A 19,565-nucleotide genomic window follows, 5' to 3' on the forward strand; every position below is an offset into this window, starting at 1 on the left:
TGGCCGCTTTCTAAGCCGGCAATGAGGGTGTTCTTCACACAATCTCTTAAGAATTGAATATTAGAGCAGCTGCCTTAAAAAGTAGATGTAGATGTCTCTACCAGTAAATGGACTGCTAAAGCCAATCAAGTCATAAACGATATCAGGTAAATCTGGGACGAATTTGCCCGGGGCAGCAGAGAAAACGGATTATGTATAATCCGAGGACATGCGACCAATCAGGAAATCGGCGATTGACTTCATCCTGCAACCAAGCTGTTTCCAAAGCGCAAGACGCCAGCTTCAAGACCAACAGCTTCAACTCCCAGAGAGCCATTGAGCCAGCAAGATGTCCGGCGCACGGAGACCTCAGTAGGCCCTCCCACCCTCGCTCATCATTTTTTCCAGTTGCCCAATGCTGACGCCCGTTTTTTGTCCAGGTTCAACCAAGAGTCCCTCACGGACAACACGCCTCTGCCAGACCACATCCCAAAAGTGGAAGAAATTGGTGCCACCTCGGCACCTTTGATGAGCGCTTCATATTTCATTGGAGACCGATGCAGAGCGTTCAATGACGATTACATGAAGTGCAAGGCCGAGGCCGGCGGTCGAGGAGAACTGGATTGTCTGAGGGAAGGCCGCAAAGTCACCCGTTGTGCTGCGAGCGTGTATGTCCATCCATATTCTGACTACTGTCATTGGGAAGAAGATATTAGAGGAAACCGGTTGAATATGCCAGTTGCTGACTTGGTGGATGATATGCAGAATAAAAGACATCAACACGCACTGCATGCAGCAGTTTAAGGCACACTGGGAGTGCCTAGAGCAGAACAACCAGCAGCTATGGTACTGCCGAAAGAATGAAAACCAACTTAATAGCTGTGTCTTTGAAAAGCTTGTACGTCTAATCTACTGTTCCCTATATCTTTGCATCAACGAGAAAGCGCGGTTTGCTGATCATGAATAAATTTGAACAGGGCCTGAAGAAAACCATCCCTGATACCCCTGCCGGTCAAGTCCCCGTCCACCTTCGCAAGAAACAGATATACGCAAACTACCAAGGCGAACAATACTAGATTCAATTTCTTGCTTTCCCTGCTCTCCCTGCAAGAATCCATACTCTTCCCTTTCTCCACTTGTGTATGTGTAAATATTAGTTAGAAACGCATCAACATGTACTGTGCATGTTTGTTTTACCTGCCGTCTCTCTGGTACCCTGCAGATTATACGTGTTACAAAGAAAAATCTACAGTTTTGCTGTCCAAGTGTTTTTTCCTTTGTATTCCCAGATGGTTCGTCAAAATGCGTAATAGGTTACGGAGAAACGTAAATCAACAAGAAGAGAAAAGACATGTTTTTAGACAAGTGATTGTAAAAGTAAGAAAAGGGTTGATCAGGATCGATCAAAATGAAGGATAAAGTGTAAAAAAGGGCCATGAAGAAGTCAAAAAGAATTGATGGTTCTTTGTTTTAAAAAAAAAAAAGAAGGATAAAACATCGAACGGATTTCGTCAAGTCTGGAAAGAAAAGGGTAAAACGACAAGACATATAGATCCCAACTTTTTTGGAAAAAAGTAAAAGATAAAAAAGAGGGAGAAAATAGCAGAAAAGAATAAGAAGGTTCCCACCCCAAAAAAAAACACCTACATGTACCGTGCGATGACATGCTAATGAAGAGAGAATGGACGGTTGACAGCAAACAGCGCGTTCAAACCGTATCCAACGGCATCGATCCTTTACGCAACAACGACAGGTTGTCCAAGTGGAGGATGAACATTATCAGCATACCGACCAACGACGTTACCTATTCAATATATGATTAGCATCAGATACTATAGTGTATTATCTAAGGTGATATGTTTACCTGCTGGGCTGTAGTTGCAAACGGTGTACAAAGCGTTGCGGGCAGAGGCCTGACCACCGAGATTTGGACAGTTGGCGGTGAAGCATCCAACATGGGTAGTTGCCTTCCAGATGATCTGAGTCAAGTGACCCCATGCATGGAAGTTCGAGGGATTATTCATGCCGTAGTTGCCCTCAAAGTACATGAACTCTTCGTTGTACATGCTGTTGGTGATTAGAGCACCAACGTTGTTGAAGCCGGACTGGTAGCCGATGTTCTGGCCATAACCGCCACCGCCAATTTCGCTATTATTGTTTATGTTAGTAATAATTCAATCATGTAAAAAAGATGAAAGCGAACATACGTGTTGTGTCCGTAGCTGCAGCTCTCAGCAAGCTGTCTGGCATAATTCTCTAGAGTTGAATCCCAGGTAAGATCGGAAGCAGAGTGGTTGGAACGGTGGACGTTGTGGTGGTACATGACAGTTCCCTTGTAGTCACCTCCGGGATTGGGTGGAGGTGGTGAAGGAGCTTGGGTTGGCTTTGGTGGAGGAGCATAGGTTGGCTTTGGTGGTGGTGGTGGTGGTGGAGGTGGCGGGGGAGGAGCATATGTCGGTTGAGGCGCTGGCTCTGGTTCTGGCTCCGAAGATGGTTGAGGGGGCACATAGGTCGGCTCTGGTTCTGGCTGGGGGGTGATGATCTTCTCCTTGGGAGAAGTGGTTGGGGGCGGCGGGGGGAAAGACGTGGTGGTAGTTGGGCAGACAATGGTAGTTATGGTCTTGGTCGTGGTCACGACTACGACATTCACATGGGTATGCTGCCTGGCAGGGGTTGCGAGGGATCCAGCAACGCAGAGCGCTGTAAAGAGCATAGAGGTCTTCATGTTTGCAGTTGGGATTTTCCTTTCTTCCTTCTCTTGATCAACAGAGGTTCCAGCAGTTCAGGTCAAGGCAAGGTATATATAGGAACCCAGAGGGCGTGGATGAGGGAGAGATAGGTAGGGAGAGTTATTGAGGCTTGATTTGATAGTTTGATAGTTTTCACAGGTCAACTGCGAAAGAGTTCGATATTTCTCCAAACACGGACGATAAATACACCCTGACCAAGGCAGGATGCTTTAATGGATAAAAAAGTAATGAGCGAAAGGCTTGCCTAGACACTTTAAAGGAATGGAAAGTGGCTAAGAAGCAGTAGTTGGTGAAGAAGAGAAAAGATCGAAAAGAAGACGAGAATAAGAAGAAGGGGCAGAGCAAGCCGGCGGCAAGGTGAGTAAATAAAAGAGAGAGAGAAGCTCAGGGCCCCTGACAGAGATTAGCACCTCTTTTAAAAAAAAGAAGAAGAAGCTCTTAACTCAGATTAAGATTGGTCTAGTCAGGGGAACAGAGGGACGGGAAGCTGGGGTTGAGATGCCGTCCCAAAAAACATGTATTATATATGGAGACATCTGATGATAATAATATTATCGCCCCATTCGTTTGATACCTATCACCATCTTTCTCTCTTGGGCCCAGCCTGGTTAAAAAAAAAAAGGACCGGATATTAGGCACCAAGGCCCATGATGGGGAAGGCCATCCACCTTTGTCGCCTACATCTTCGTTGCAGGACGACCTTGGAGTCATGGCCTAATTTGCGATGAAACAATTCAGGGGCTCCGGCGAGCTGTATCATTTCTTAGCTGTGGGAAACATCATTAAGGTTGGTCTAGACAGCATGAAGCGTTAATTTGTTTCCTTTTCACTCTGCCTTTTGCTCTGCGTGTGTCTCTCTCTCCGTACCACGCCGAATGGATGGCAGTGTATCCAATGTATATCAATGTATATCATCGACTCTGGATGCCGATCCGTTTGTTAGCCTCAACCTGATGATCTCATCGTCGACCTTTTTCGTATTTTCCGTAGTAATAACAATAAACTCCTCCGCCGTGGCGGATTTAGCGCGCCCCAAGTGGAGTGTTTGAGTAATGCAAGTCTTCCCTCCTGGGCCGGCATATCGCTGACAGCATGAACTTCTTCAACAGACACCGTCAACAAAAAGAAAAAAAAAACACGGAGGGAGATGCTGGTCGTTTTCTCAATGCGTGTTCCCTCCCCATCCGTGGTGCGACAGAAAGAAGGCTTGCATATAAACTTCCGTGCACAGAGTCGCGAAGGCTGACGGGGAGATGTTTGGAGCAGATCGCAATCTTCCCCTTCTCACTCTTGTTTATTCGATAGATATGTTCCTTTTTGCTGCGAGTGGCGGCGAGAGAAATCAGGCGTACGGAGTACAGAGTATCGAATGTCAGGGGCGTTCTTCTTTTCTTTTTCAATGACGACGGTTCCATGTTTAAAAAGTCGCTGCCAATCACTCATCGGCGAGGAAGAATCATATCCAAAGCCTCTTTCTCTTGGTCTGGAATGATCCGAACCGTATACTGGCCCTTGTCTCTTCCCTGTCTGCATGGACTCGTTCTCACGCACGATCCCGTAGCTTCATTGTAGTTAAATTTGGTATCCAGGGGTGGAGGATTTTCGGCTCTGTTTTCCGCGATATCATGATTCTTCTTCTCTTCGTTTCTATCCTCTTCGTTTGATTAATTATCGCTTGCTTCATTTTATTACAAGTTCTTCTTCTGAGATAATGCGAACGGGTGTTGGTACTCTGGTATTACTGGAACGCGCCGTGTCTCATGTTGCGCTAAACGAAAGGCCGAAGCCCTGATATTGAACCATCAACAGCCATTCAATGCGACTCACTGGTGGCGAGCTGAAGAGAGGTAAAGAAACCTGTCACTGGCCTGGGGTTTCTAAGTATAGACGGTTTTGTCTCTTCCATGTCTTCCTTCTGGAAATATTTTGTTTAATATCGCTTCTCATATATCTCAGGGAATGGGCGAGAACGACTACCGGGAGAGACAAGGGCTGGGCTGTGTTTGAGAAAGGCTTAATCCGTTAATCCGCGTCAGAAGTTATGCAACGTTAATATACTTATAGAAGTTGAGGGACTTCAGGTCGGTTACTGAGACTCTCCACCAGTCTGTGTTAGAGAGAAGCTAGGCAGGGCACACAAGCACCACATTGTTATTTGGCTTCATCCTTTTTTTTTTTTTGTCTCACTGCATAAGAATAATGTATACCCCGTATTCAAGCTATTATTTTGCTGGGTTGAAGAGTAAACAACAGTGTTAGAGTGTTAGATAAACACCGTAAACCCCGAGCCCTAATGCAGCCCTGCCATGAACAGGGCGCTTATATGTATGTGTATCTAACTTCGACAAATGGGGATGGGGAAAGAAGAAAGAGGAAAAAGAGGAAAAAGAGGTGGAGAATCTAGGCGGCTTCCAGCCCAATATCGACTGTTCGACAAGATCCTGCCTCACAGACAAGCAAAAAGTTTTTTCCTGATGAAAGGTCTTTAAACAGTGAGTTTCGCCCCCGAAGCCATTCAGACTTGTTTGTCCGTAAATCAGTGGCACGAACATCGACCATGGAGAGAACCGTGGCACTAGTTGATGCCGTACCACCTGCTTCAGTACGTATTTTCCGTATCAAATCTCTCTCGGGCTTTGAGCTGTCCTCTCCCGTCGCTGCTTCTGTGGACCCCAGAACACCTGTTATACTCTTCGTGCCTATCTCGAGACCAACGATGACATCCAACATGCCAACGAAGAGGAAAGGATGTTGCATTATCTCAACGGCAAAGGCGTTGCATGTTTGCCTGGCCTTGACCTTGTATGACTCGTCCTCTAGTAACGAGGATAGCCGCAGCAGGTTCTGGGCGATGACGCCGTTGGTTGAAGGCGTCGCAGAGTCCGTTCCCGTCTTGAGACGGAAGAGGGCACTAGGTGTGTTGGTCACCGCCTCAGAGGGGGTCATGTAGTACCCTGTGCAGATACTGCTATCGCTCGTGGACACAGATATGAAATATTTGTTGAGATATTCTGTTCACCGTTAGTCATTTTTTTATGATTGATCCTTTGGCTTTTTTTGTAAAGAATTGATAATTGACAAATAATTGGAAACTCACGTTGCAATTTATCGGCAAATTGTAAATAGGAATCATCAAAGGTGGCTTCATAGAGTTGAATTAATCCAGATATGAGATAGGCATAGTCATCTGCGAATCCAGGCGTGTTTCCCCTGGAATCGGCACGGTAGATCCGCCATAGCTGGCCAGATTCGGCATCGAGCAGATTCTCCTTGATAAACTTGACTGCGTTACTAGCCATAAGCTTGCAGTGTTTTGACTTTTCGGCGTCGATATCTTCCAGCAGTATTGCACATTTCGCCAGTGCACCGATCACGAGCCCATTCCATGATACAATTATTTTATCATCTAATTCAGGCCGTACCCTTTTCGTCTCTCTATACTCTCGTAGTTTCACTCTGGAGTTCTTTAGGATCCGTATCGTTTCTTCTTCGTGGAGTCCAAACTCCTTTGCAACCTGAGCAGGGGTCGTAGCAATCCTTAGGACGTTCCTGTTCATAAATTCGTCGTGGGGGTCGTTAACACGCGCCACATTTCCGTCTGGTAGAACCCCCCAGTGGCGCGCACAGACATCAGCATCACGGTGGCCCAGTATTTGTTTCAATTCTTTAAGCGTCCATACGTAATAGGCACCTTCTCTCTTATCCGTATCGTCGGGGCTAGGTTGGCTATCTGCGTCTTCGGACGAGTAGAAGCATCCCATGGGTGATAGAATTGGAGGACTTGTAATATAAGTGACTAGATCATAGATGGCTCCCAGAAGTTCCGGCTCATGGCTGGCTTCAAATCCATCAATATAGACGTCGAGCAACTGTGCTTGATCATACAACATTTTCTCAAAGTGTGGTAGACTCCAGTCCGGAGTGACGCTATACCGCGAGAAGCCATAACCAATTTGGTCTCGAATACCACCCCGTGCCACCTTGATCAATGTGTTTACAGCCATCTCAGTAGCTTTGGTGCACTCCTCACGGCCAACGATATCCATGACCTCTTCTGGATATCTTGACAGACGAAGTAGGAATGACAAATTAACTGGTGTGGGGAATTTTGGAGAAGTTGAAAACCCGCCATTCGTTGCGTCATAACGAGCTGCAAAATGCACAAAGGCTTCTTCCAGCAGCTCGATCTCCAGGTCTTCCATTTGCTCTTTTTTGTTGGCCTGTGCCAAATGGGTGCCTTCTTCAGCAAATTCACGAAGTTGGCGGGTGATTTCCTTTGCGCTCTCTCGACACCTTAACTGCTGCGTGTTCCAGACATCTCGCAGCTTCTCCAGCACATCGATGAAACCAACTGGTTCTTCTCCACCCAGTTTTGGCAGCGGAGTTGCGTTCGGTCCTGGCCAGTAAGTGCCTCCAAATACAGGTTCGAGGTCAGGAGTGAGAAAGACATTTAGAGGCCAGCCTCCGGAGCCTGTCGTAGCTTGGACGTAATTCATGTACACATCGTCAATGTCCGGTCTCTCCTCTCGGTCCAGCTTGATTGGAATAAAAGATTTATTAAGTATAGCAGCGACCTCAAGGGACATGAATGATTCCTTCTCCATGACATGGCACCCTGTAACAAGACGTTAGTAAGTAGCATGAAGCTGTGATGTTTCCTGGAGCCAAGCCTGGTATAAGCGCACAGTGACAGGCTGAATAGCCAATACTCAGGAATATCAAACGATTGAAATCCTTTGCTAGATTCATGGCCGTAGAATCCCATAGCTGCCATGCTACCGGGTTATTCATGTGGCCGCGGACCTGTGCAGTCGGGATACATATCTTTCTTTAGCCCACTGTCTAGGGTAGAGCATTGTTGCGCTTGCTATAGAACGAACAGACATACATATGGAGAGCGACTTTCACTTAGTCGATTGACCAGCTCAGGGGAGGCTGCAGGGCCAGAGGACTCCTCCATGCGTCTTCTATACGGCGCTGCATCCATGCTGCTGCTGGGGGATGATGTTGGTGTTGGATGTTGCTACTCTGGCGGAGGTGAGGGATGATGGCGGGTTATCCCCGAATTAAAGATATCGTCAGGCAACAACCGGGGATGTACGTTTTGTCTGGGATGTATATTCTCGACAGGGGAAACCCTGATAGTTTGCGCTCACCAATGCTATTATGTATAATAATTACAATGCCAGCCCCAAGACGATCGTATAGAAATCCGCCAGTCGCTGATAATTCGGGTAATTTGTAAGGAAAAGAAAAAAAGGTGGAAATGGGGAAAAGACGGGAAAATGACCTCATAAACACGTGACTTGGACGAGCTTTGAAGGAGATGTAAATAAGTAGGTGTATATTCAAATTTTTTTGGGATATCAAGGATAGAGAATATCAAGTTAGCTATCGTTTAGTAGTTCATCGAGTTCTCGTTCTTCTTCCTCCGTTAGCATTGACTCGGGAGCAGGCTCCGCAGCGGCTTGAGTCTTCTCTTCCGCAGCAGCCTTTGCCTGCTGTATCTCTCTTGGGTCCAGGGGCCATTGGCGAACTGTGGCATCGATGCTGGCACTTATCACCTTTGATCCCACGATAAGCAACCCTGTGACTTCTTCAAAGTGGCCGGAGAAGGTATGGTGAAGCTCTCCGGTCTATGAAGGAGGTCTAATTAGCAAGATGAAAAAAGAAAGTGCCCCCTCTTGATCAGCTCCGGGGGAACATACCGCTCTATCCCAAACTCGGACTTCTTCGTCTCTACAGGCTGTGATGACCCACCCTCGGGCTTCGTCGACCACGATATCTTTGACATAATCTGGATGTTCCAGTGCGGTTTCAGATTTCCATCCTCTCTGCCGGGTGAGACACCGAGCTATATTATCAGCCGAGGCAGTCCATAGATCCCCGTCCTCGTCGAAGAATATTTTATAGATACTGGTTTCATGGACTTTGAAGGGATCCGAGAGAGCCACATCGCTGAGACTCGGAGGGACGGTGAAAGATTGAATACCCTGGCCACTGGATGCACTGAATACCGTAAGAGGGCCGCCTTCCGCCTTTGCTATCGGGTCAGTGGCCAGACACTGTATTCCGTGGGCATGGCCTTTCAAGACGTGTAGTCTGGTCCCAGTGGTGGCATCCCAGATAATAATCTCTGCATCAGCTCCTCCTGATATGAGCAGGTTGCGGCCACTAGAACTGGCGTAGATGACCGCTTTGACAAAATCAGTGTGGCCGGAAAATTTGTGACCGGGTTTACGTGTTTTCACATCCCAGCTCCAGATGGACTTATCCCAGCAGCCAGCATAAACAGTACTACCATCTGGAGAAAGGCAGATACATGGCAGTGGTGCTGTAGGGCCTCTGTAGACTGCAGCTGATTCACCCGTCTGTGTATATCAACTGGATCAGTCTCCCGTTTGGATGTTGATATCGAGCAGCCTTAGCCTCTGGATATATCAAACCTCACCTACTTCTAGCATAAGCTGTCTGGCAGTTCCAGAACTCTCTGCAAGAAACACAGCATCGCCTCTAGCTGGATCCGCCGTTATGGCTAAGATTTTGCTCTGCAGCTTAATTGGACCTCCATTCGAGTTCTTGGACTTCTCACGCTTCCTCTCAGCATTCTCCAACTGTGCCCTAGCCAACCTGTCAGTCAAGCTACCTTGTAAAATAAGAACTCTGTCACTTACGTTGTCTGGAAGAAGTAGTCCCTGTTCGACGTCTGCATGATGACACCCTCTGTCTATATTTCGTATATGTGTGTTCTTCTATAAAATCAAGTTCTTTTTCTTATGTGAGAAGAGAAAAAGCCTGCGCTCTTGGCTCTTCCGCCCAACCGTATCCTCGACTTTGCCTAAAAAAGACAAAAACCAACCTCAAACTCCAACTTCGCCTCTTTTTCGCGCCTGCAACTTCTCAACCACCAACGCACGTCGACGTCTTCTTCCTGCTCGCCTCTTCTGCTCTTCCATTTCCTACTCTCGTGGGGTTTTCTTCTTCTTCTCCTTTTTTTGTTCTGTTTCTCTTTGCTTTCGCCGCGCGGATCCGCGCACCACCGTCATCATGGAAATGAACAATTTTATTGGGTATGATTGGGATAGTGAACCACAGCTTCCGGCTATGCTCGTTGTGCCATGGTGAAGCTAATAAAGCCCTTATAGTCGGCGATTCAATCTCGTCTCGATGAGTGACATCCGGTAGGAAACGTTTTATACTGCTACAATCCCTCCCATGAGGGGCCCCGTTCGTTGACACTTGTTAGTTATGTTGGTACTCTGCACGATATCAACCCAGAGGCTTCAACTATTGCGCTCGAGAACGTCATATCGCACGGCACTGAAGGCAGACGCGGCAATGCGTCAGAGGAAGTTCCGCCAGCTAGTTGCGTGTACGAATACATTGTTTTCAGAGGCAGTGATGTGAAGGATATCAACTTTGCGGACAACGAAAAGGAGAATCAGGCTCCGGAACAACCGCAGGTTCCTAATGACCCTGCTATACTAGGTGTAAGTGGTAGACTGTTTACTTCACTTTATAAACCTGCAACTGTCACTTTCATCTTTGTCCACATTAAGGACATGGGTCTAGAGGATTAGTTTGTGGAAGTGTGAAGATCATCAAGATGCTGCTCATCCTTTTGGATTCAAACTTCACATTGACGCCTGTATTGTGTGAAACCGAATATTAGGAATACTGGCTGACAATCATGCTTCGATTAGACTACAGCTCCTCCACGCCAGGCTCCTGCCGCTGCCCCCGCTCCCGCTCAGGCAGGCCGTGGGCAGCCTGCTCAGCTCCCGCAGCAACCTCCCCGACAGCAACCACCACCTGGTTATCCTCAACAACCACCATATCCCAATTACTATAACCCTTATGGACAACAGTTCCGTGGGCCCCCCGGAGGCCCACCCGGATTCCCCGGTGCACCTGGCTCTGGCTTTCCAAATATGCCATATGGACAACAGGGATGGTATCCTCCTCCCGGCCAAGGCTTTCCGCAACCACCGGGCCCATTCGGACCACCTCAAATGCCAATAGCTCCTCCACGCGGACCACCAGGACAGCAACAACAACCACCACAACAACAGCCACAATCGCAGCAGCATGGCGTAGAAGGAACTCCAGCGCCTCAGAATGCCCCTATGCCAACTTCGGAGCTTCCTGGCGGCGAAAAGGCTCCAAAGAAAACTACCACTCCAGCTCCGGCCACCAGTAAAGAAAAGGAAGATCAGAAACCATCACAAACCAAGCCAGAACCCTCCGCCGCACTGGCTAGCCAGGCACAAAAACCAGCCCATGATAAAGCGCCCACTCAACCTGCTCCGGAGCCAACAACTGCCGCGAAGAATGACCGGATTATCCCGGCTATTCCTCTTGCCATGCCACTCAAGCCAACCGCATCGGTAGCTCAGGCTACTGCACCAGCTGGGCAACAACCAAACCGAAATGGTCCAAATGCTATGGAAGAGGCAACCCGAGCCGCTACAGCTGCAGTTGCAGCTGCAATGGCAAAATTGCCACAACCCACTGGATCTCAGCAACAGCAACCTACGAACGGGTCCGTAGAGTCAGTGACCAAGAAGCTCAACGAAATGCGACCATTTGATGGTGAACGTCACTCAAGAGGCGGTCATCATGGTCCGCGTGGCCGAGGTGGCCATCGTGGACATCATCACCAGCAACAGGTGAAGAAAATTGATGTTCCCACGACTGACTACGACTTCGAATCTGCGAATGCCAAGTTTAATAAGCAAGATCTCGTCAAGGAGGCCATCGCTTCAGGATCGCCATTAATTGAAGCCGAAGGAAAGCCATCCACCGCTGTTTCCGAAGCTAACGGAGCCGACGGTGGTGACGTCTCCAGTTCCACATCGGCTCATGCTACCAATGTAGTATACGACAAGACCTCTTCGTTCTTCGACAACCTATCTAGTGAAATGCGCGATAGGGAGGAAAACGCTCGGAACAAGACCAGCGGCCGTGAATGGCGCGGAGAGGAAGAAAAGAAGAACATGGAGACCTTCGGACAAGGAAGCGTTGACAGCGGATATCGTGGTAGAGGCCGTGGTCGTGGACGAGGCTTTGGTGGACGTGGCCGAGGCTACAACCGTGGCTATGGAGGTGGACGTGGTAGAGGAAGTTTCCGTGGTGGAAGAGTCGCAACTGAGTCCACTGGAGTTCCATCCACCTCCTAAATGGTACTATCACCGAAGTCTGTCGTGGACCCCCGTCCTTCCTCCTCTACGGCCCCACCGGATATAACATCTTCAAATTGGCCGCTGCCTACTTTGAGTGACTCTGCAAGTTTCAATCTGCTCTTTTTGTAGCGAAAGAATGATATCACGCCTCGTTCCCTTGGTTTGGTCTTGGGTTGGTATGCGCAACTCGGCGTGCGGGCTTGAGCATTTCTCTTACCTTACCGTCCTCCTTTTTCTTTTTTCTGCATGGCGCATTCGGTGGGTGTCTCTTATGGATTTTATTCAAGGTTGGCCAGGTCGATGAGTGATGCCACTGAAAATGATCATACCGTTGATTCCTTTACCTCCATGTCTCCAGTTTCTTCTCCCTCCCTTTCCCCTTACCACACCCCCAGAAAATCAATTCAATAATATGTATGTACTCTCTGCTCCGGCATTGTTGCCCCTTTTTCTCCTTCAACAGCACACCATCTCTATCTATTCTTCGGTCGACTTCATCATGAGCTATCCCACTCGTTCTTTCTCCTCTATCTCATGCGGACGGCCTTTTTCTTCTCTTGATTTCGATTCTGTCTAGATAAAAGATGCTTCCACAAGAATCTAACAGTGGAACACAGGAGGAAAGCTTGTATCATCATATGCAGGGCCTCGAAACCGACTTAACAAAAATAACAAAAACCAAAGACACAGCCTCTTCGGCAACTTTGTAACTCCTTCCCCCCCTTTTCTGCTGTAATATTCAACGTTTATATATTATTTGTAAATGTTTCGTTTGTTTGCTTGATAGGAACCGGCAGTGCAGCACGTGAACTGCGCGCCCAACAAGCCGCGGCTCAAAAGCTTTTGGCTTTCCATAACGACGCAGCTTTTCTGCTTCTTCTCTTTGTCTGTTGGAGGCGCCATCCCATAACAAGTTGCCATGATATAGCTCTCTTGAATACCATTAAACGCCTGATAGGAGAGAGTGCCATGTCCATTTTACTCTCCTGAGAGATAATTGACCTTTTGCATGGGCTCATACAGCCCCCATGTTGCTTAACGCTCCCCGAGTCCGCGCTCACTACTAAGCTATTCATTCTTCTGCTTCATCCCCATTTCGTCGAGTCCGAGTCTCATGTAGGGATCAGGCCAGTATAGCCCATGAATCATGTCAGACTCAGTCGGTATGTTGTTCATTTGGTTCTGCTCTTATACTACGCAACGGCGCATTATCTATTCTTCGGTAGAGAAACAACTTACTGATAAAGGGAATACCCACCTAGATCGAGTCTTTGTCCATGCGCTTAATACCGTGAAGAAAATTCCCCGAACGGGGTCAGCTAGACCACCGCCGGCTGATCGATTGAAGCTCTATGGATTATACAAGCAAAGCATGGGTATTTACAGCCTGTTACCCTGCTCCGAAGCTAGAAGACGGCTTCTTGGAGACAATGCTAATGGTTGTGCTTATCATCGATATCTAGAGGGTGACGTGGAAGGTGTAATGGATCGACCGGTCGGTGACGCTGATGTCCAGGCGGAGAAAGAGAAATGGTAAAATGCCGAAATTATCCCTTTTCGCCGAATGTTTTACCTGAGCTTGTGGATACTAATTCTATCCGTTTGTTATTCAAGGGACTCGTGGTATGCGCAGCGCAACTTGTCGCGAACTGAAGCGAAACGACGATATATAACGACACTTATAGAGACTATGCATCGATATGCCTCCCCTACTCCCGAGGCGCAGGAGCTTATATCCGAACTAGAATTTGTTTGGGACCAGATAAAATCTAATACTTCGTCCTCTTTTTCAAATCCTGACCAAGGCTTAAGCATGTCTGGCCCCGCTCGTTTACAGTCACACACTAGCTACGATAATATAGGGAGCAGAATGGCACGGCAGGACTTTGATGAAGCAGGGAGGGACTCCCGGCTCCGAGTACTGAGCCCCGTAAGCCAACCGGACGGGGGCTCGAGACGGCATCGTTACGGCAGCCAGTCTGAAAAAGAACATGATCAAATCCCGGGAAATAAAGGGGACGATGATGATACGGAAGATGATGAAGGGGAAGAAGAAGACCAGGATGAGGAAGAGGAGGAAGAAGAATTCCAAGAAGCTAGAAACAGCTTTTATGAGAACCAAGAATCTGGTGAAGATCCACGACTACAACCTCCTGCAGGGGCTGGACAGAGACATTACCAACGATGGCAAAAACGCGTTGAGCAGGCCTTAACGAAGATGACCGTCGAAGTAGCTGCGGTAAGAGAGCAGCTAGAGGCTCGTAAGGCATTTGAGCAGAGGAAATCCAGCATATGGGCTTGGATAAAGTGGTTTGCTTGGGTTGCTATACGGCAGCTCATCTGGGACCTTGCTCTGTTGGCCATCCTTCTTCTTTATCTTCGTATTCGGGACGAGAGACGACTTGGAAGAACACTCAAATCCGTATGGCTCGATGTCAGACAGAGGTTATCCAAGGTTCGAATATTCCGCCGGCGGTCAAACTAGAAGAAATCACGATATTGTATGGCTTCACACCACTCTCCTTCACTTATAACTTGTTGTTTATATACTTTATTTTACGCTAATATAGAGGTGGATCGCTCCATTTACCAATGGAAGTATTGAACAAAATAACATTTTGTAAATAAAGGCCAAATAATTATGCAGAATAAATAGTACATCGTCTCGTATACACATTTCTAAATTATAAAGAGGAAAATATAATGTAGTAAAGAACGCCAACCAAGACAAACATAATTTTGGCTAGAAAGTGAAGAAATATGCTATTATTGAAACGTTTTCTCAAAAACGCCACATGCATGCTTGTTCATTATCTTGCTGTAGAATGATAGAGTCCCTCGACAAAGCGAATAGCATAATATTGGGACTGGCATCTGAGATATCATGTCAGGAGGTTGGGAGAAGGGGTATATAGGAGGCACCTAAAGTGACTCCGAGTAGACATAATCATGCACAGTAACGCCATAAGCTATCAATCGGTTCAAGGGGTATGGTTATGTTAGCCCTCTCCAACGTATTTGAACCAATTCGGCCGGCAATCTTCGAGTTGGAGGAATGGTTCCCCACGATAGAATTGCCCGGCCTCACATTCCCTGCATTTAGGGGAATTTGGGCAGTTCAAGAAAGGGATATGGTTATAGCCAATATCTTGGAACCTATGCAGTAATGGAACTATCAGTGATATGCCGGCAAAGAAAGGTTTACGTCACTATAGGAATACTCACCAGTGTATTTTACTTTTATCAGCAAATAGACCAAGTCCAATGGAATGAACGGGTGCATCTCCCCATCTCTCGTAGAAAAACCCTCCTGCCTTGTCTAGGTGGGTGAAGTACTCTTCGTATTTCTTGCTTCTCCAGAAGGATAAATCGCCAATCTCAAAATTTGACCAAAAGTGGCAAGTTGAATATCCGTTCGCCTTCTTATTATGTTCAGGTCTTTGCTTGTTGTCCGTCAACCAGTCCATGGCATTGTTTTCATGTATATAGTCGGGGTGCTTTTCTAAGAATTTGAGAGTTTCTGGCCACAGCCCTGGCATAGTTTCGGGTGCGTCATACAAGTTGATCGTAAATCCATAGGTTTTGTTCCTGTCTTGCATGTATCGGAAGACGTCATAGTCCACATCACAGAAAAAGCGTACCTTTGGCTCCACACGCCAATAGTATTGCATATCCGTGAGAGCAGGGTGCTTGTAGAACATTCCACTGTTCCAGCGGCACATCTTGTGGTAGGAAAGCACGGTACTATATTGTATGCCATTCTCCTCCATGGCCTTGGAAGCAGTCCGATATTTATCCATATCTATCCACGACGGTACATCCCAGTGTTCTTTCGGTACGAGTTCTATCGGCCGGTTTATCACATATTAGAACCCGCAGAATTACCAGTGAAGTAGCGAGCATATCTTGATAACATACCATAATTGCACTTCGCCTTCGTTTCCGCCTGCGTCCTCCTTTTAAACTCCTCCGTAAACGGTTTATCGTTGAAAAATGTCCAAGGATAGTTGAACTTTTGGTTCCACGTCCTCTCCAGCTCCCTCATTGTTGGTATTAATTCATCCAGCTCCTCGTTCCGTACAAGCGAAATGAGTGTTGCCTTAATTCGAGCAGATTTTGGATTATCAGGGGCATAAGCGTCCCCCTCTGCCCTCCACAGAGGCCCCTCTGGCTCCCCAGTCACTAAAAAGAGTCAGCAACTCGTTAGGGCCGATAAAATATTCAGTAGAACCTACATTCTTTCAGAGGTTCGCGCTTCAAGCCATTGTCGTATTTATGTTTTCGGATTGGTGAAAGGGATAAGGATGGCGAACTAGAAGTTTGGTAGATGAGCAACAAAATTAGAGCTATACAGACTCCTATAATCAGTCTGACTGGCCGCGCGAGAGCCATATTGATAATGAACACCCAATACCTATGCGCTCTGGTAACTGACGGAGATTATTTTACTTTTGATAACTTCCAGCCGGATAATATCTCGATCGTATCACGTGATAACCCGATCTGACGCAGGAGCTCTATTATCACGTGATATGAACAGCGCGTCAACTTTTTTTTTTCTGACAGTAAACGAACATCGCGATTTCAAATTCAGCTTCAATATATTACGAAGGAAGAGTTTGCTCCTGTGAGAATTATCGCTTCGGTGATATGGCTGTACCGTAGCTGAAATGGTTATCTCGTCAGTTTCTTTCTTACTGACAGTATATACCACTCTCACACCTCCCGTAATGTTGGGTCTTATAGATCGGGGTATCCATCACAATGTCTATCTCTCTTCGATAGGCGCGTTGACAGATGAATTTGTGGTAGCTGTCACCAGACCACCAAATGAAGTAGATTAGCCTGTGACATAAAATCTCGAGATATACTGTATTACTTGACAATAGAAGTTGGCCTGATACCGAGCTTAAAGCAGGAATCGAGAAGAAAATGAAAGATGACTCCTATGCGAGGACAGATAAATTTCAGGTTATGAAAAGTCTTGATGGCCTTCTAGAGAAGTTTCAAGTCGTTGGGAATGATGAGCTATCAGATTCACTTCGCCAAAGATTGGATGAACTGGGCCAAAGACGGTTAAATCTGGCCCCTGAAATCCTCTCTCTTTTGTGAATGGACTAACCAATTCCACAGCCTGTCGCTTAATTCCTAAGGGTACACCATTCTGTCCACCCAAGGACCCTAATACCTTAACATGGGCTGACCTCAATGACTTGGACTCCAATGAGGCAGAGGACCTCTGGAAGGATATTGATTACGCTGCAGAGTCTTCTTCTTCTGATGATGATATATCGTCTGCAGCAAGTGATGTTTCAATCCCGAAAATTGTTCCACATAGCTCAACTGTTCCCTTGGAAGAATTCAACCCATCAGAAGATCTATTTATCGATGTGGAAGATGACAACTTGATAGCCTCTATTATCAAGTCTCAGGCTCATATACAGGAAGGTGATACGGAAGTAGTCTACTTAATAGAGCTTCAGATCATCAAAGACGCTCTATCTATGCTACGAGGTTTACCAACAACTACATTCTTAATTTATGAGGACAGAATCGCGGTCAACCGGAATATTTCCATGCGCCATACTTCCCGAGCTGCATTCCAGGAGCTGGTGAAGGCTTTTAGTAACATAGGCACTTCCATTCAGGCGCTTAGGCTGTTTCTGAAGCGTCCACAGCTAGTGCCATTTATGCAGACTTTCCAGAAGGAAATAGAAGTGTTGATCTCGTCATTCGACAGATACCTCTCTGATGAACAGTCACATTATCTATACCAGCCCACGCCGCTCTCCGTCAGCCTTCTCCACCTGCTTCACAAGGTCCAAAAAAGTGTCCAGGTGCTGCTTGAGCTTTCCACCCTTGTCGGAAAATTAAATGAAAACCCCAGTTGTGAACACTTTCGCTGTTTAGATTTGCTATATGACTTGGTCTGCGAAAAGCAAGCGACGGGTGAAGACACTCAATACCGGGACATCTCTAAACTTTTTTTTGCTTGTTTTGAAAACTATACAAAACCCATCAGACGCTGGATGGAAACCGGAGATTTAGACACAGCCCAAAATTCCTCCTTTTTCGTGAACGTTTCGACTAGTTCACGCGATGATCTACGGACGTTGTGGCACGACTGGTTTACTTTAAATCGGCATTCTGGACGTTTATACGCCCCAAAATTTCTTCATCCATCCTCTAGGAAGATATTCACAACCGGAAAAAGCCTGGTATTTCTTCGGCATCTCGGTGTCGGGCCCTTATCCACTAACTTAACCGACTCCCCTTCCCTCAATCATGAGGCTGTCTGTCCATCAATTCCATCTTTGTCATTATTCCCTTTCGCTGGCCAGCTAGATGCGGCATTTAATCAACTTGTTGACATCAACCACAACCGTGCATCTTCGCTGCTGAAATCAGAACTCGACGAGAAGTGCGGTCTATGGCAATCATTAGATGCTCTGGAATACTTATACTTAGGTAAAGACTATGGTAGATGTTCTGCCACAGACTACAGAGTGTTTGATTTAATCGACAGAGGCAGCCAGTCTTGGAATGATCGATTCCTTATTACGGAACTCATTCGGCAATCTTTCAGCACTTTGTCATGCATCGACACCACAAGGCTCATTGGGCGTTCGGCGAAAATACCACTTCATGTCTTCGAGAACTATAGTCGATCTGTCAAAATTCTTAAGGTTATATCTGTCGATTACACCTTACCGTGGCCTGTTGCGAACATTGTTACGAAGGAGTCTATGCATGTCTACAAACGTATTTCACTGCTACTTATGCAAATTCGTCGAGGAAAATATACCTTGGAGAAGCGCTGGTTTACAAAGCCACATTTATCCTTAGGCGATGAAGAAGAGAAAGCTGATCATGTCTTAAGTTTTTGCGTTAGACACCGCTTGTTGTGGTTTTTGAACGTTCTCTATCATCATTTCACTGAAGTGATCATTGCTCGTGCGACCCGTGAGATGGTCAAAGCTGCCAAAGCATCTGCAGATGTTGATTCTATGATTGAGATACATCAGTCATACATTCAATCTTTAGAGGCACAGTGTCTGCTCAGCAAAGATTTTGCACCTATTCATCGCGCATTGGTATCTTTGCTAGATCTGTGCATATCATTCTCTGACACACAAATTGCCCGCACATTGGAGTGTCATCAAGATCAGAATGACCAAACCTTAGGCACCATTCGACTGGCAAGGATCGCCGGGAAGAGAGTCTCAGCCGCAGACGAGTCTGACAACAGTGAGTCTGATGTGGAAATATCCATGTTTGAGGCTGGTAACGCTAGCAATATCTCCTTCCAAGACGAATCTTACCGCCGACGCGTTTTGCAGGTAAAATCAAAGTTTGACAACCTCTGCGAATCCATAAAAGCTGGGCTCAGAGTCGATCATGGAAAACATTCACAGAGTATGGAGATTTTAGCTGATAGCCTCGAATGGGGCTGATCTGAAGCCAATGGTTCATGATTTTACGCTTCTCTTTTGAATCGGGGACACTAGGGCTTTCAAGTATTTTAGTCGTTTTATTTACTTCCCACTAATATAGAGAACTTTTTTGTTGCAGTTAGAGCAAATATCAAAATCTTCGACAATAAGGCAACACGTCCTATAATGGTATGGAAACACTACAAGAAACTTTCTGTGGA

The 19,565-nt window shown here is 46.6% G+C and overlaps 8 protein-coding genes across 8 annotated transcripts; 4 read left to right on the forward strand and 4 right to left on the reverse strand.

Moving 5' to 3' along the window:
* Positions 1-328: 328 nt before the first annotated feature.
* On the forward strand, positions 329-1,071 carry MCYG_01595 (NADH-ubiquinone oxidoreductase kDa subunit; the record flags this gene model as incomplete). Its single annotated transcript, XM_002848615.1, has 4 exons — positions 329-351; positions 420-647; positions 745-877; positions 957-1,071. The coding sequence occupies 4 exons, from the start codon at positions 329-331 to the stop codon at positions 1,053-1,055; spliced, it is 483 nt and encodes a 160-aa protein (XP_002848661.1).
* Positions 1,072-1,715: 644 nt separating this feature from the next.
* On the reverse strand, positions 1,716-2,704 carry MCYG_01596 (extensin; the record flags this gene model as incomplete). The annotated part of the gene is made up of 3 exons (XM_002848616.1): positions 1,716-1,783; positions 1,844-2,127; positions 2,187-2,704. 3 exons carry the CDS (start codon positions 2,702-2,704, stop codon positions 1,716-1,718), a joined length of 870 nt encoding a protein of 289 aa, XP_002848662.1.
* Positions 2,705-5,129: 2,425 nt separating this feature from the next.
* On the reverse strand, positions 5,130-7,716 carry MCYG_01597 (DUF255 domain-containing protein; the record flags this gene model as incomplete). Its single annotated transcript, XM_002848617.1, has 4 exons — positions 5,130-5,740; positions 5,827-7,344; positions 7,415-7,532; positions 7,618-7,716. The coding sequence occupies 4 exons, from the start codon at positions 7,714-7,716 to the stop codon at positions 5,130-5,132; spliced, it is 2,346 nt and encodes a 781-aa protein (XP_002848663.1).
* A 400-nt stretch (positions 7,717-8,116) lies between these two features.
* Positions 8,117-9,441, reverse strand: MCYG_01598 (WD repeat protein; the record flags this gene model as incomplete). Its single annotated transcript, XM_002848618.1, has 4 exons — positions 8,117-8,365; positions 8,438-9,100; positions 9,185-9,359; positions 9,404-9,441. The coding sequence occupies 4 exons, from the start codon at positions 9,439-9,441 to the stop codon at positions 8,117-8,119; spliced, it is 1,125 nt and encodes a 374-aa protein (XP_002848664.1).
* A 335-nt stretch (positions 9,442-9,776) lies between these two features.
* Positions 9,777-11,908, forward strand: MCYG_01599 (proline-rich protein HaeIII subfamily 1; the record flags this gene model as incomplete). The annotated part of the gene is made up of 4 exons (XM_002848619.1): positions 9,777-9,799; positions 9,875-9,910; positions 9,976-10,219; positions 10,433-11,908. 4 exons carry the CDS (start codon positions 9,777-9,779, stop codon positions 11,906-11,908), a joined length of 1,779 nt encoding a protein of 592 aa, XP_002848665.1.
* Positions 11,909-13,058: 1,150 nt separating this feature from the next.
* MCYG_01600 (conserved hypothetical protein) lies at positions 13,059-14,535 on the forward strand (the record flags this gene model as incomplete). Its single annotated transcript, XM_002848620.1, has 5 exons — positions 13,059-13,074; positions 13,174-13,287; positions 13,375-13,444; positions 13,526-14,366; positions 14,482-14,535. 5 exons carry the CDS (start codon positions 13,059-13,061, stop codon positions 14,533-14,535), a joined length of 1,095 nt encoding a protein of 364 aa, XP_002848666.1.
* Positions 14,536-14,910: 375 nt separating this feature from the next.
* Positions 14,911-16,303, reverse strand: MCYG_01601 (alpha-1,2 mannosyltransferase KTR1; the record flags this gene model as incomplete). The annotated part of the gene is made up of 4 exons (XM_002848621.1): positions 14,911-15,067; positions 15,137-15,755; positions 15,830-16,093; positions 16,147-16,303. 4 exons carry the CDS (start codon positions 16,301-16,303, stop codon positions 14,911-14,913), a joined length of 1,197 nt encoding a protein of 398 aa, XP_002848667.1.
* A 631-nt stretch (positions 16,304-16,934) lies between these two features.
* On the forward strand, positions 16,935-19,365 carry MCYG_01602 (conserved hypothetical protein; the record flags this gene model as incomplete). The annotated part of the gene is made up of 2 exons (XM_002848622.1): positions 16,935-16,986; positions 17,045-19,365. The coding sequence occupies 2 exons, from the start codon at positions 16,935-16,937 to the stop codon at positions 19,363-19,365; spliced, it is 2,373 nt and encodes a 790-aa protein (XP_002848668.1).
* Between the last annotated feature and the right edge of the window lie 200 nt (positions 19,366-19,565).

Source organism: Microsporum canis, genomic scaffold (assembly GCF_000151145.1).
Source record: "Microsporum canis CBS 113480 supercont1.2 genomic scaffold, whole genome shotgun sequence".
NCBI classification, from domain to species: Eukaryota; Fungi; Ascomycota; class Eurotiomycetes; order Onygenales; family Arthrodermataceae; genus Microsporum; species Microsporum canis.